The sequence below is a fragment of the Parasteatoda tepidariorum genome, chromosome 3, assembly GCF_982258835.1.
Source record: "Parasteatoda tepidariorum strain Cologne lab strain chromosome 3, Ptep-v5.0, whole genome shotgun sequence".
Classification (NCBI taxonomy): Eukaryota; Metazoa; Arthropoda; class Arachnida; order Araneae; family Theridiidae; genus Parasteatoda; species Parasteatoda tepidariorum.
Window position 1 is genome coordinate 68,856,219 of NC_141757.1, and position 12,972 is coordinate 68,869,190.

Sequence of the window (12,972 nt, forward strand, 5' to 3'; positions counted from 1 at the left end):
CATTAAAAGACTTAAAACTAATTATCACACTATTCAAATAAATAATAACAATAAACATATAATATGCTTGTTAACACAGTACAACTGTTTTCCAAAATTTAGATTTAAATCCAGAGGCAATGCTAAAATTGTATTCTTAGGTTTACTTATTCTTTAACATTTAGAGCAGTTATGGATCATTTGCAATTTAAAATGTTAAAAGAGAGAAAATAAAAAAAGTTTTCTGTGTGTAAAGGTGAAACCTTCAAAAAGACTTTCTGTTCGAATGAAAAATGTTCAAAGTTAAAAACAAATTAGTGGCAAAAAATAAAACATGCATTGACTGTGTGTATTACTTTTCGACTTGAATTATTCGATTCGATTTAATTTAAAATATGATGGGTATTAATTATTCGAAATATAGATAGCATAGGAATTATTTTACAATTTTGACATACAATAAAACTTAAATACAATAGTCAAGTTTGCCTATATTGTTTTTATTTGTTCTAAACATTCAATGATTTGTTTTTAAGAATCAATTATATATCTCTTGACACCTGATTATACATATATGTGTATATTTAGCATTTATGAATACTTACCAGAAGTAACCATATACAATTATCAATGGTCCCCTTTATGTATTGAATGAATTATTTAATATAGTTATAATAGTCTTTATTATAACTATATTAAATAGTTATAATAGTCTTTATTTTTCAATCAAAATAATTGTCTACTACACTAACCCCTCCATTTCATTAAATTTTAAGTTTTATTTTAAAGACTTTTTGCAATAATAATAAACAAAAAGAAATATTCTTAAAATTTTTTTAATTACTTTTTAAAATTTTTACTTTGGAGGTAAGCATGACTAGTCTATCTTAAAAACTTCTTATAAATAACTATATAAAACTTCCAAATGCTTTCAGGAGAATAAATTAGAAGATTAGCAGGATAGAGAGGAAATTATAGATACTGATTTGCTTTGTAACCAATCATACAAAACAAAATAATATTCATTATAAAGCTAACATAAGAGTAGCAGGAAGACCATCATGAAGTTAAAAAAAACACTTTTTATTTTCTCTTTTTTAAGGAGAACATAGGGGCCCTACCACATAAGAAAATTTACCATTGTTTCCAGTAGATCCTTACCATTAAGACCATATATTAGAATTTATTATACTGTTTAATTTCATTTTAGTTACTATTTAATTCAGTTCTTAGTTGCTTGATTACAATTAAATTACAATTGAAATTACAAGTGAAAATATATATTTTAACAAATATGAATGCCAATTTATGCATAATAAATGCACTAATTATGAAATGAAAACAGCAATTAAGAAATTAATGATTTCTCAAAGAAATTGAAATTATTATTTTAAGAAAAAATTCATGGCATTAGTAAACTAGCATTAATGCATTCAACACATTGCACTTCAATTTTAAATTATATATTTTATTTGCAACCATTTATTTATTTACAAATTTTAATTTAATATTATACTTATATCACTTAATGAAAGATTTTTAATTGGTTAACTTCACTAAATAAATGCTGTAACTATCTCAGTGTTAGATTTCGTTTGCAAATCATATAGAATCATAAAGAAAAACATAGTTTTAATAACCTATTTTTCTATAATTTATTTAAAACACTAAACCCTTCATAGTTTTTTCTGAAATATATTTTATAATAAAATCCACTTAAATCTACCTAAAATGCTACTTTTGACTCATTCCGAAATTCTATTCATATAAATAACTACATATATATTTCATAAGCAATCTTAATTTATAAAATAAAAAGGATTAATAAATAATACTTACCTCAAGGGGTAATTTATCCCAGTTTTCTTTAATTTTTAAGTACCTTCTTTCAAACGTATAGTTCCAATAGCTACGATAAGGTGGTTTAAAATTTAAAGTAGGATAAACTTCAGGGGTACTAATATCTACATTTTTCAAGGGACGAACGGTACTGCATTTCAGTTCTTCCCGCGATTTTTCCCTTCCGATCTCAGCTTCCGTGTTGATTTGCTCGATCAGCTGTATGGAATCTACAGGATTGAGACCGAGCTCAACCCGCGAAGAAGAAGTCGGCACCTGTTTGCTGTTTCCCATATTGTGATAAATAATTAACAAAGATAAGCATGTTAATAGAATGACTAGAATAAGGTATTTAGTCCTGGACTTCTGCAGGAATCGTGTGATAATCAATTTCGGCATCGTGACACAAAAGTTGTAAACAATTTAAGACATTTCCTGTATAAGATCTGACAGTGAGAGTGTTGATCACATGACGTTGTTAGTATCCACGAGTAAACAACGTATTATAAATTATAAGTGCGAGATCTGCAAAGAGTCTTGACAAGTTGACAACGAGTATTACAAACACACTGAGAGAGAATGAAAAACATAGCTGTTTTTGCTGCTGTCCCTGCCGGCGATCGGATGGTTACCAGAATGTGGCATGATTATTTTTGCAGCCAAATAGTCGGATGGTCGCCAAAGTGCAGTAACGGCTTTCCCGCACTGAAACTTCTATGAGATTTATTACCTATAATATCAAATCTGCAAATATATTCTATTTGTTCGTTTGCCTTCCAACCTAAAACATTTTTATAGTAAATTTATTTTTATAATTTATATCGTGTAATACTAATAATTATTACTTTTGAAAAACATGTTTTTATAAGTGGAATCTAGCAGTAAGTGTTAGAATTAAACATTTTCCTTAAAGTGTGACAAAAAATTAATTTAAAACATTAATTTTTTGAAAACAGTTATTTTATTTACTATCCAGTTTTAGTAGTATAGCAATGCAAGGTGGTAATGTGATTGGTCTTTTTGTTTGGAAGAAATTAAGGGTAATTTGTTATATTTTTCAATATGGTAAATCTTTTCATGTTATTTATTTTTGTTTTTAAAATCTAAAAATTCTCGTCAAAATTTATGTGCGTATTTTAAAAAAAATCCGTTTTCTGAAGATAAATTTTTTTCTCCCCACAACTCTTATGTGATATAAAAGGCAAGATTACAAGTAGAATGTTGAAAATATTAATTGTTAAAAAAGTTCTACTATGATATGAAACAATCAAATTTAATCTTTCTTTACAAGATTTTTAATATATAATCTTGTTAATGAAGACATTTTGGAAAATAAAACGTAAATCGAATGTCCCCATTAAAAGTCTCACTTTATCCAAGAAATTAATTGAATTCTGATGCCTTTAGTAAAAGACAAATTCATGGCAAAAGTACACACACGCATTCAAGCGCCTTTTTCATTTTGTCAGCAAAAAACTAAAAATGATGTCAGGAAATATTTTTCAAGAAGCCGAAAAGATAATAAGAATAAAGTGTCTTCCATCTTAGAACTACCTCCAGTAACGTTTGGTATGCAAAAAGCACTTATGCTAACTCCATATAACTGATTATTCGAGTTCATAGGCGGGGCGTGAAGAGGCACACTTTTTGTTTTTAGAAAATTGTTCGTCTATTTTAAATTTTATACACGCATTTATATATAAATATACATACAAATAAGAAATATGCATGCATAAAAAAAAAACAAAGTTTTCTAAAAACGAAAAGTGCACGCTACACCTATGATCGAGTTATTTGTTTATTTACTCTTTTTTTATATCCTCATTTATAAAAAAGATAATACAAGGCATTCAAATCTTAGTTTTTTACCAGCTTTACAAGGCAGCGTTGCATTTGAAGTAATAAGTAATTTTGGAACTATGAAGCTTTACCCGCATTGGTTTTACTGTTTCTTATCACATAATTCTTACTGAATTATACAAACGAACAATTGTTAGTGTTTCATTCAATAATTGAAGTTTTCATTTACAAGGTGTCCCACAAAGGGCACCCTTTATATATATTATCAGAGGCTTTGTCAAAAAATGAATTCATTAAGGATAATGAATAATATTTAAGCAAAAAAAAAAAATACTACTAAGGAAGACGGTAGGAACCTGCTTGTTTTTCGGTGGAAACAAAGGCGAAAATTGTTAAGTATATTGCAAATATCAACAGACAATCAAACTGATTTTAATTTTTTTTTTAAATTTTATTTTACCTTCCTCACTAGCCAGGTACATCTATCATATCAAGTATGCTTGTTTGATAAAATCCTTTTAATTCGAATATATTGTATTAAAACTTAAATATTAATCTTCCGAATATTAATCGATCCGCAAAAATCTTCCGAAAGGAATATAAAAGTTGGTAACTATAAATTAGAATGACATACAATTCACTTCATTATTAAATGCAGAAATATTGGAATTATAAGTGAAATTTGTATCAAAATATCGATTAAAAAATGGAATAAAATTTTTCATGAAAGATATCTTTCATGAGAAATGACACAAATTTTTAAAAAAAGTATGCAGTTTAAACTTTGGTTTTAAGTAAGAAAATTTAATTAAAACGAATTAAATATCTAATTTACAAAACATATTTCCGTTTCATAATTTTTTTTAAGGAAGTGAAGCGGAGTTAAAGAAATTAAGTTATTTAGTGGTCGTGTAATTATTGTATCAGAATTTCAACATAAGCGTTCCTGTAGAAGTAGTTTCTCCTTTGAATCAGTTGGTTAGCAGGGAAACCAACATTTAAAGCAAAGGAAATTTTTACTCTGGTAATATTCTTATCGCTTCAGTTTCTCGAGATTATTTATTTAATGTCTTCGCTAGATTTGAAGTTACTAGATTTAAATTTAATATTACCTACATTTGATAATGAACCTAAATGGATACCTATATTTGAAAAATAATCAAATGTACTTACTTCAAAAAAAAAAAAAAAATTTAAATCTAGTTTAACAGTATGGGCGACATGATAAGAAGTAATAAATGAGAAATTTTCCTTGCTAACAATATATAACGGTACCGTTCAAATTGGAAACAGTTTTTTTTTCTTAAGCCTTTTATATTTTTTCAAATTTTGATGCAAATGTTTAGATTTTTATCAGGCAACATGCAACTCTCGCACTCTTTTTTATATATATATATTCATTTTATTGCTACTTCTGACTTTAAGTCAAGCGGGAGTTTATAAAATGAAGATCTCGAGAGAGAAAATTATTTTCCACAACAATGGATAAATAGTCATTATTTTTTTTAAAAAAATTGAAAATAAATCAGCGGGGAAAAACAATTAAATAGTGCAATAACTTTTTTCAAACAAATTGGAATTTCGAAAAAATAATAAAAAAATCGCGTTAAGTTAGTGAAAATTGTTCTTTCAGCACGTTAAGTTTTAACTCTGTAATTGGACTGCGGAGTAGTCCACGTGACACTTTTTACTGCAAACTCAACAGTGAATAACTCTCGGATTAATTATTGAGTGTTTTTTTTTCCCATCGTATTCCATGCACATTTTTTAAGCATCTTCGTATAATTTTAAGATTCTAAGTCACGGTTTTTACTCAACAAGAACAAAATGAAAGATCCCAAAACACCGGCCGCGCTTATGTTTTTTAATGCCCAGAGGTTTATTTACTTTATAAATAAATGTTTATTCTCAAATTATGTGAATGCTAAAATAGAATTTCAAAAAAATGATAACACAAAATTTAACTTTGAAAAAAAAAATCTTTTGAAATAAGTAGCTTTTTTATACAAACTGCCAAATACATAAAAATCTCAATTTTGAATTTTTTGTCGTTTAGGTTGATTTTTCTTTCGCACAGCAGTATAGTGGTCTAATTATACCTTTGAAGTTTGACAAAGTTATTTTGAAACACACCGTACATAGTATAAAAGCAGGAAATAGAGGGGCATATATGGACCACTCGGACCTACAATTCTTAAGAAACTACTTTTTAATGATATTTATTTTATTGTTTATTTATTATTTTATATAATTACCAGGATTGAAATGGAGCAAAGTCTTTTTAAATCCAACCCAAGTCTCTTTTTAATTATAACTTTCCACGGCCCTGCTTGCGCAATAAAGCAAAAAATGAATATTATTTCAAAGTAAATTCCACAAAGAAATATGATGCTACATGCTGAGTGACATTAAATAAGGTCATTGTAAATGATGGTCTTAGAAGAAGTTATCACTTACAGAAAAAATAAAAGTTGAAGTAGGTGTTGAAGAATCTTAAAGCGATTTTGAGCCAAATACGAAAATCCTATTCAGTGTAAGACGCATGCTCATTTTTCTACTTTCGGATTTGGCACGTTGCCATGGTTATCGGTTTATTTTCAGACGCGTGTGAGACTGGACATAAGTGATATAAGGGAATAAGTCCTCAGGGATAAGGGTTGTGCTCCCGGGTACTGCTTAATTGGAATATTGGACCTTGGCCGTATATATATTCTTGGTCTATCTTTATACTAGATTAACTTTAAAAAAATATAATTTAATTGACAGTTTTCTGCTAATTATTAACGGAGCAGATTTAAAATTTTGGAAAGAACGAAGTTATTGAGTTCATTGGAGAAATATCATTTTAATCCTTTTATGATGAAATGTAGGAAAAATTTACATTAAGTTTCTGTAAAAAGTATGTTAACCCTCTCACTGCGTATTTTTTTAAATTCAAAATACTTTCAAAAATTGCGTATTTTTTATTACATATTTCAACATAGATGATGCTTCGAAAAATAGCAAGGCTTCGGGATCTTTTTACAAATTTCAGAGTTTAGTATTTGCTGTTTAAAAAAATATGACCTTTTCCTGATAATAAATTATACTATGATATCTTGTAAATTGTGCTAAATTTGAAAAATAATTTTAGCAAAAAAAAAAAAAAAATATTTTTCTGCATTTTTTTTTATGAGCCGCTTTCTTAAAGTTAACAGTGTAATATTTAAGCTTAAACGTCAAAATAAAATTGCGGTTCGCATATGGGGACAATGGACGTTCAAAATACGAAAAATCCTTTAAATTTTGGGTTTTGCTTTTTGTGATATTAAAATATTCACCTGAATAATATACAGCAAACAGAATTCAAATTGGATCTTTTGTTAACGAGTTATAAGAATTTAAATTTGTATGTTGTAAATCATTTGCATTGAAAAATATTGATTTTTCTCAGAATAAGATTTTTGAACGATTTTCTATCTTCGAAAAGTTCCTTGCGCATCAATTTTTGCTCCATTGCTTTGAAATTTTCTTCAGGTATTGTTTGATGTCTGTTCTAAAGATAGAACTGCAATTAGTTAGCATTGCACAAAAATTTGTGTTGCTAATATTTAAACAAAAGTTTATGAATAGCAATTTTTTGATGAAAATTTAAGAGCGATGTGTAAAAAATCTTTTGATACACATTATTGCTCTATATTGTATCTGAAACAAGTTAAATACATAAAAGTACTTATTACCTCATTTTTTGTACAAAAATAATTTTGAAAAAAGCAAAACTGATGCGCAAGGGACTTTTTACGTATTGCTAATTTATCGTTAATTAAAAATATACTTTTCGCTGTAACTTGAAAAATAATTAGCATATTCTTAAAAAAAATTATACACAGGCTTCTATTGAGCTTACAAACATTCAATAAAAATTTCAGATGGCTAGGAGGAAAATTAAAATTTTTGGTTTTGAACGTCCATTGTCCCCTTAGAGCAAAGCAAACTGTTTTGAGTTTCACTAATATGTATTTACTTTTCACAAATCAAAGAAATAAGAAACAATAAAGTAAATAAATAAATTTTTTGTCCATTCTTTGAGAAAAAGGGTGCACTTATTTAATACAATCAGTCAGATGTTTTGCACCGAATAATTTTAGTACAGAAAATGTTCTTAAATTCTTTACATCGGACTGGGTTTCGTTCTGAGACGCGGGGGAAAAAATTGAAAATTATTTGAAACGAGTGTTGAATTAAAGAAAAACTTTAAGTAATAATAAAAATTAAACAAAATAGACTATATTATCGGGAAAAAATCTACGTGGTAACATAAAGAGAAAAATTTATAGTTTTAAATAATTGGTCGAATAGTTCTGGGAATTACATGTGGTTAGGTAGTTAAAAATGTAATTTTAAAATTAACTACGTATTCGACATCTCTTCATGTTAATTATCTTTATATTCATTTTAGTGACTTTTAAAACAACAATATTAGAGATAATCATCGCTGATGTCACAAGAGTTAGGTTCAAGACGACATAAAGATACCTTTTACCTTTAGTTTTAAAATAGATATTGAATAATTGATAAGTATATTATTCCTAGTAAATGCATACCTATGCACAATACTGGATTGAATTGACGAACTCACTTCCTTTAGCATCTGCTTTTTTCTAAATTGTGGAATGAATCAATTAGAAAAAAACAGATGCAAGAGGAAGCGAGTTCGATCCCCGCCGGCCAAAGAGTAACTACGTTGTAAATGCAGGGAGCGTAGCCAAATTATTCACCAAAAAATAAGTACCTTTTAAATACTCAAAAAATATTTTTAAGCACTTTAAAGAAATATCATAGCTAGGCAGGGTTGAAAAGTTTTTGACAATTGACGGTTTTATCTTGTTTTAAACGATCATGTCGAAAAAAAAAAAACTTTTGGCATTATTTTTGGCAATTGTCAAAAATCATGAAATTTTGAATCATGTAAAACGAATGAAGTTTTCATACGCTACGGGCTGACAGACAATATGCCGAAATAGATTGGGGTTGAATTAAATGCGAAAGCGTTGTTTAGAACCATGTGAAAAGCACGCTTTTGCATAATTCGAAGCGAAAATCAACATAGTAAAGGAAAAATCTCATTTTTAAAAACACACAATGAAAAAAAGCACCTTTAAAAAACGCTACGAACCCTGAAATGGTGACTGGTGCGCGTTAAATTTGCCGAGTCACCATGTCCTTCATATTCCCATAACAAATATTATTATATTATATCCGTCGTTGAACAGCCGACCCAATTTTGGGTTTACGACTACTAATGTTCAACTCCGAAGCCTTGTAATTTTGATCCAATCCAGAAGACAAGGAAACTCCTGGATCAGTACCCCCAAGAGGTATTGATTTGTTATGGGAACATGGAGGACTTTGCGACACGACAGGTTTAATGTGCATCAGTTACCATTTACTACACGGGGAGTCTTCCGCCGGCGGGGATCGAACCCACGAACTCTTGGACATGGGCCCAGTGCCAGTCTACCCATGCCTCTTCCTTAACAAATAAATACCTCTGGGGATATTGAATTGAACTTCGATCGTTCTCTGGTTCAGGTCAAAATTACGATTTGTGTGTGAATGAATGGGTTCGCCCTATAAACGGACTGTGACGTATGTGTGGCTGAAATTGTATTCTTGGCCATGGATGGCGCCACTAAAAAAACAAGGAACGCACTCTCTGCCATAAATTCACTTGGTTTCATCAAGCAGACTTTCTGGTATTTGGCAAGTGGCATTAGAAACAAACAGGACTAACAGTTCAGTAGCTATAAAAATTTCGTTTTATACACAAGCAGACTTGTACATATTTACGAATCAGACATTGCTCTCTAGACTTATTTCTTTGTAATTATCTAGAATTTTTCCTTTGTAATTTTGCACGAAGCGAATGAGATCATACACGAGTCAATCGTACTATTAATTTGGAGGTTTCATTTTTTCGAGCTTAAAAAACTATTTTGGAAACATCATGTTTACGACGGCTTAAGTTCTTCCTCTCCCACCAAAATTCGAAGTGCATCTGGCAACTTTTTATTACTTACTAAAAGGAGGGCACTTAATATTTACTGTACTAGTAGTGATATGCCAGAATTCGATAGCCCTTTATTTCAGTCTAAATATTGAAATTGCAATCCTTAATATGTACATTTGTTCCTTCGTTTCTTTTTAGACAAAGCTGAAAATGTATATTAAGGGGTCATTATTGAATAACCTGAATAAAACTTTTCTCTCTTCTACTACTTTATTAAAAATATTTTTCTTTAATGAAAATTTGATTAAGTGTTACCATTGATAAAATTCAAAAGCAAGAAATGCTTAAAAATTCATCATTATTTTTCTCTTTTTTTGTATGTCTGGATTTGTGATTGTATATTTGGGTTTCTCAATATGAGTAATTTTTTTAACCGATTCAACGTTGTATCCCCCAGTAGAAAATAAACTAAACTAGTTCTATCTTTCAAACAAGTGCTTTTGGTCAAGTATTCAGGTAGCGCAAAATTCCTGTTGTGGTGGTTTCGCACTAGATCATGTGACTAGACGCACTTTTTTAGTTAATATCAATGCTGAATAATAAATAAGGAGAGAAATATTTGCATAATCAGTCTTTATTTTGCATTGGTAATACTTTTTAATTTTACACCAAAGTGAAAAAACTGAAAACTATACACAGACATTAAACATTTTCACTCTATAAATAGGAGCTTTCCGAAAGACAGGACACAGTTCAAATAACATTATGCACTATCAGTATTGAGCTTTGACAACTCTATTCGTTTTGTCTACACTCTTTGCATAATGAATGATATGATTTTGCATAGTTAAAGATTAATGCACAACTACTTCTACATATTTCAATAATCTCATTCTGCTTCTCTTTTCGAAGTAGTAATACGATAAATTAACAATAAAAATGAACAATTACAATTTCATTTTTTTTTTTTACACTGACTAGAACCACATTTTTTAAAAATATATTTAAATATAAAAGTAGAAAAATTAACGAACAAAAATACTGCTAAAAGCATAACATAACACAATAAAAGTGAGCAATATGACAAATCATATATTGTCTTTTTAAGAATGTTACGATTCTTCAATATATTAAAAAATAACTATTAAAAGATAATTAAAGCATTTTTTTTACTTAAGGAATAAAAACAGACAGGTTTAAAAAGTTTATTGAAATTTTTTTTTCCCACTTATAAACGCTATTTGTTGATGATATGAAAGAAGGCCATTAAAAATATTTGAGAATTACAAAGGGAGACAAGTTAAAGGATACATTATTAAGGTTAAATTTATAAAAGGGAACATTATTATTATGCTAAGTGAAAACGGAGCTGATGTTAGATTCAGACACTTTAATATTTGAAAAAGAAAACAGCCAGAAAATAACAAACACAGAGTAAGATTGAATCAGTAAACACAAATGTTTGTGTGTTAATGGGAGGAAAATTTAGAAGAAAAAACACTATTCTTTTAAGGATAAATTATTTTGACTGAGATTAATAAACTAAAGAAATAAATGTTTAAGTAATTTTTAACAAGAAATAAATAACTGGTGAAAAGATCTTTTAAATTTTTAACTTTAAAAATTTACTCTAAAGACTTTAGAGGAAGATTTATTTCTCTTTAATTGCAATTACACAGTTTTGAATGCATTATAATATTTAACCACTTTTAAAATTTATTTTTAAATGCTGTTAATGCAATATTCATCAAATGGTTCAGAAAGAAAATCTTTATAACACCGATGAAGTAGTTTGAAATTTAAAAATTGAATCTTTTTTGGTCATGCAATATTAGGCCAACACACTATATTTCATTTAGGTTATTTTAATTTAAAGTATATACACTAGCAAAGTTTGCTCCAATTATTCTATATTCCTTCACTAAAAGACGTGCAATTTTTTTTACACCTTTTTACAATGTCAAGACTTGGGACTATTGTCCCCTCTTATGATATTTCTTATAGCACACTAGCATATATGACAGTTCGGGCCTTTGCACCATTAGTTTATATAAAAATGATTATTATCTGATACCAATATTAAAAATAAACAAATGTATTTGCTTCTTTTACAAAATAAGATGTGTCATCATTAATGTAAATCTTAAATTTATGTAATATACAAGTATTATTTTTAAAATTAATAAGATAACTTTGAGGACGATTTAGATAATATCTGCTGAATTTGGTATTTCTGAACTTTACCACATTTTAATGCCAAAAGGATTACAATATGATTAACAATTTAATATATACAATGGCAAGAGAAAGCCTTGTTTTCTCATAAACTCTGAATTATTGCAAATAAGCAAACATTTAAATCATGAAATGTAGACATTATAAGTCTTTGGAATTTCAGAGAAAAAAAAAAGGAACTTAATGGAGTTTTTATGAATACCTATTTACATGAATGGTGTAGATATCAGTTACTGTGCAATTACAATTTTGGGAATAATTACACACAGATTATTACCATTTAAAATATATGTTACTGAAACAATAAATATTGTACAATTAACTTTTAGGAAAACCAAAGAACTACTTTGAATATTAAATTTATAATATAAGTATTATTAGTAAACTAAATATTGAACAAAAAAAAATAATATTTTAAAGAAAAAATTATATTTGCCAAAAAATTCAAAATGCCATTATTCATTTCAAAAGTTAATTATTTTAATTTAATTTAAAAACACAGGTTTTATTACATTCATGAAAATATTTACTACTTTTGGTAAAAATTATTATAATATGAAGCAATACTAAAAAATTACTATCTTAGTTAGTAAAATTCAAGAATTCTTAATAAACATCAGTAAAACAAGTTAATTTTGAAGTAGTTATGTATAGATAATTTTTAAATATGTAACCGCAATTTTTTTTTTTATTATCACCATCTGATATTTACTTTTTGAAATTCACATTTAAACATTTAATACACATGGATATCATATAATAAAAGTATTTACACTTATGGACTGACATCTTAATAATAGCAGCACATTTACAAACACTTTAGCAATCTGAATTTTAATATTCAATTCACATAACATTTTAAATCCCATATCCAAATGCAGCAAACTGAATTAATAAACTTTAAAATTAAATTAACATTCTTTTTTAAAAAAATAGGCACACGCTTGTGATAATTTTTGTTTGTTGAATCACAAAACATTTTTTACTAGGCTAAAAAAATTTTTTAGTTATTAATTCTGGTTTAATAAATTTGATCTAATTCTAGAACTTTTGATGAGAAATATGGCCACACATCAAGTATCATATTCAAATAATAAGTGACACTCATAGCATTTTCATTCACATGATAG

General features: G+C 27.9%; 1 protein-coding gene across 1 annotated transcript in view; it reads right to left on the reverse strand.

Annotated features, from left to right (window-relative positions):
• alpha-Man-IIb (alpha-Mannosidase class II b) overlaps nucleotides 1-2,440 on the reverse strand; it is a 29,674-nt gene extending 27,234 nt beyond the window's left edge. Inside the window, exon 1 of the mRNA XM_016071277.4 lies at nucleotides 1,819-2,440. Within this exon, the coding sequence (XP_015926763.3) occupies nucleotides 1,819-2,217 (399 nt within the window). The 5' untranslated portion in view covers nucleotides 2,218-2,440. The remainder of the gene's footprint in view (nucleotides 1-1,818) is intronic.
• Nucleotides 2,441-12,972: the final 10,532 nt, after the last annotated feature.